The following is a 1,178-nucleotide window of genomic DNA, read 5'->3' on the forward strand; positions in this document are numbered from 1 at the left end:
CCGGGAGCGCCTCTCCCGGTCTCGCTGCGACCGCGACCGCCGCTTTTTGCGGAGTCCATGGCCCCGCGTCGGGCCATCCATGGCTCTGCCGCGCCGGGGTCTCCCCGCTCGCCGCCCGCCCGCCACAGGCTCCGGCCGCGGCCACACAAAAAAATTGACACCAACCCCTCCCTCCCCCTCCTCGGCTTCCCTCCGCCCCGAGGAGGGCGCGGGGGAGACGGCGGCCGAAAGAAGGGAGAGAGGGGAAGAAAGAGAGGAGAAAGAGAAGGGGGAAGGGGCGGAGAGAGGGAGGAGGGACGGGAGCGAGGGCGAGAGGCGAGGAGCCCAAGTGCGGGGCTCCCCACAGCACCGCGGGTCGGAGATTCCTGTGAGCAGCGCCGAGCAAAGTAATGGCTGAACACACAGGTCTCCTTTAGAGGCAAAAAAAAAAAATAAAAAAAAAAAATAACTCACCAAGCAGGCAATAAATCAGAATAGCGGAATGCTTTGATCAAGAGACTGGGAGGCTCCGGGGAGCCCTCCCCGCGGCCATTCTCCGCCGCGCCCCCCGCCCCCCGAAAACGCCGGCCCCCCGACTCGAAACCGGGTCCGAAAAGGTCGCGGGAAAGTGGGGGCAATGAACTTCACCCGCCCCTCGCGCAGGAAAACACCCCCGCCGCCTCTCACACACGCCTCAGAGAAAACTCACTCCCAGGCTCCAAAATTTTTAAGAAATGCATCCAAGGGAGGCCACGGCTTCCGAGCGACCTGAGAGGGACGAGACCCCCCAGAGAGGGAAGCATAATAATGAAATAATTGGGAGGGGAGAGGGCGAAACTGGAAGAGGTGGAGGAGAAGGGAGGTGGAGGAAGGGAAGGAGGATGCTGGAGCAGTTGTGGGGCTCGCTTTTCGGTCCTGGAGGGGGGAGGAGAGGAGATGAAAGAAGAGAAGAAGCAGACCCTGACGCTGCCACCCACCCCCCCACCCCTCAAAAAAATATTTTGCAGTCCCAGAGAAGAGGTGACCCTTCCTCAAAAAAAGGGAGGGGGGTGAGTCAGTCGACGAGGAAAGCAGAAAGAAATCTCCAGCGGGAGAGACACCGATGTGCCGCCGCTGCCGCCGCCGCTGCCTCTTCGCTTCGCCCAGCCCGAGGGAGAAGCGCGGCCAGGAAGCGCCGGGAACGCCGCTCTCGCCGCCGC

General features: G+C 62.6%; 1 protein-coding gene across 1 annotated transcript in view; it reads right to left on the bottom strand.

The window, feature by feature from the left end:
- Nucleotides 1-236, bottom strand: part of AUTS2 (activator of transcription and developmental regulator AUTS2) — a 1,101,201-nt gene extending 1,100,965 nt beyond the window's left edge. Inside the window, exon 1 of the mRNA XM_029946052.1 lies at nucleotides 2-236. Within this exon, the coding sequence (XP_029801912.1) occupies nucleotides 2-81 (80 nt within the window). The 5' untranslated portion in view covers nucleotides 82-236. The remainder of the gene's footprint in view (nucleotide 1) is intronic.
- Nucleotides 237-1,178: the final 942 nt, after the last annotated feature.

This window comes from Suricata suricatta, chromosome 8 (genome assembly GCF_006229205.1).
Source record: "Suricata suricatta isolate VVHF042 chromosome 8, meerkat_22Aug2017_6uvM2_HiC, whole genome shotgun sequence".
Taxonomy (NCBI): domain Eukaryota; kingdom Metazoa; phylum Chordata; class Mammalia; order Carnivora; family Herpestidae; genus Suricata; species Suricata suricatta.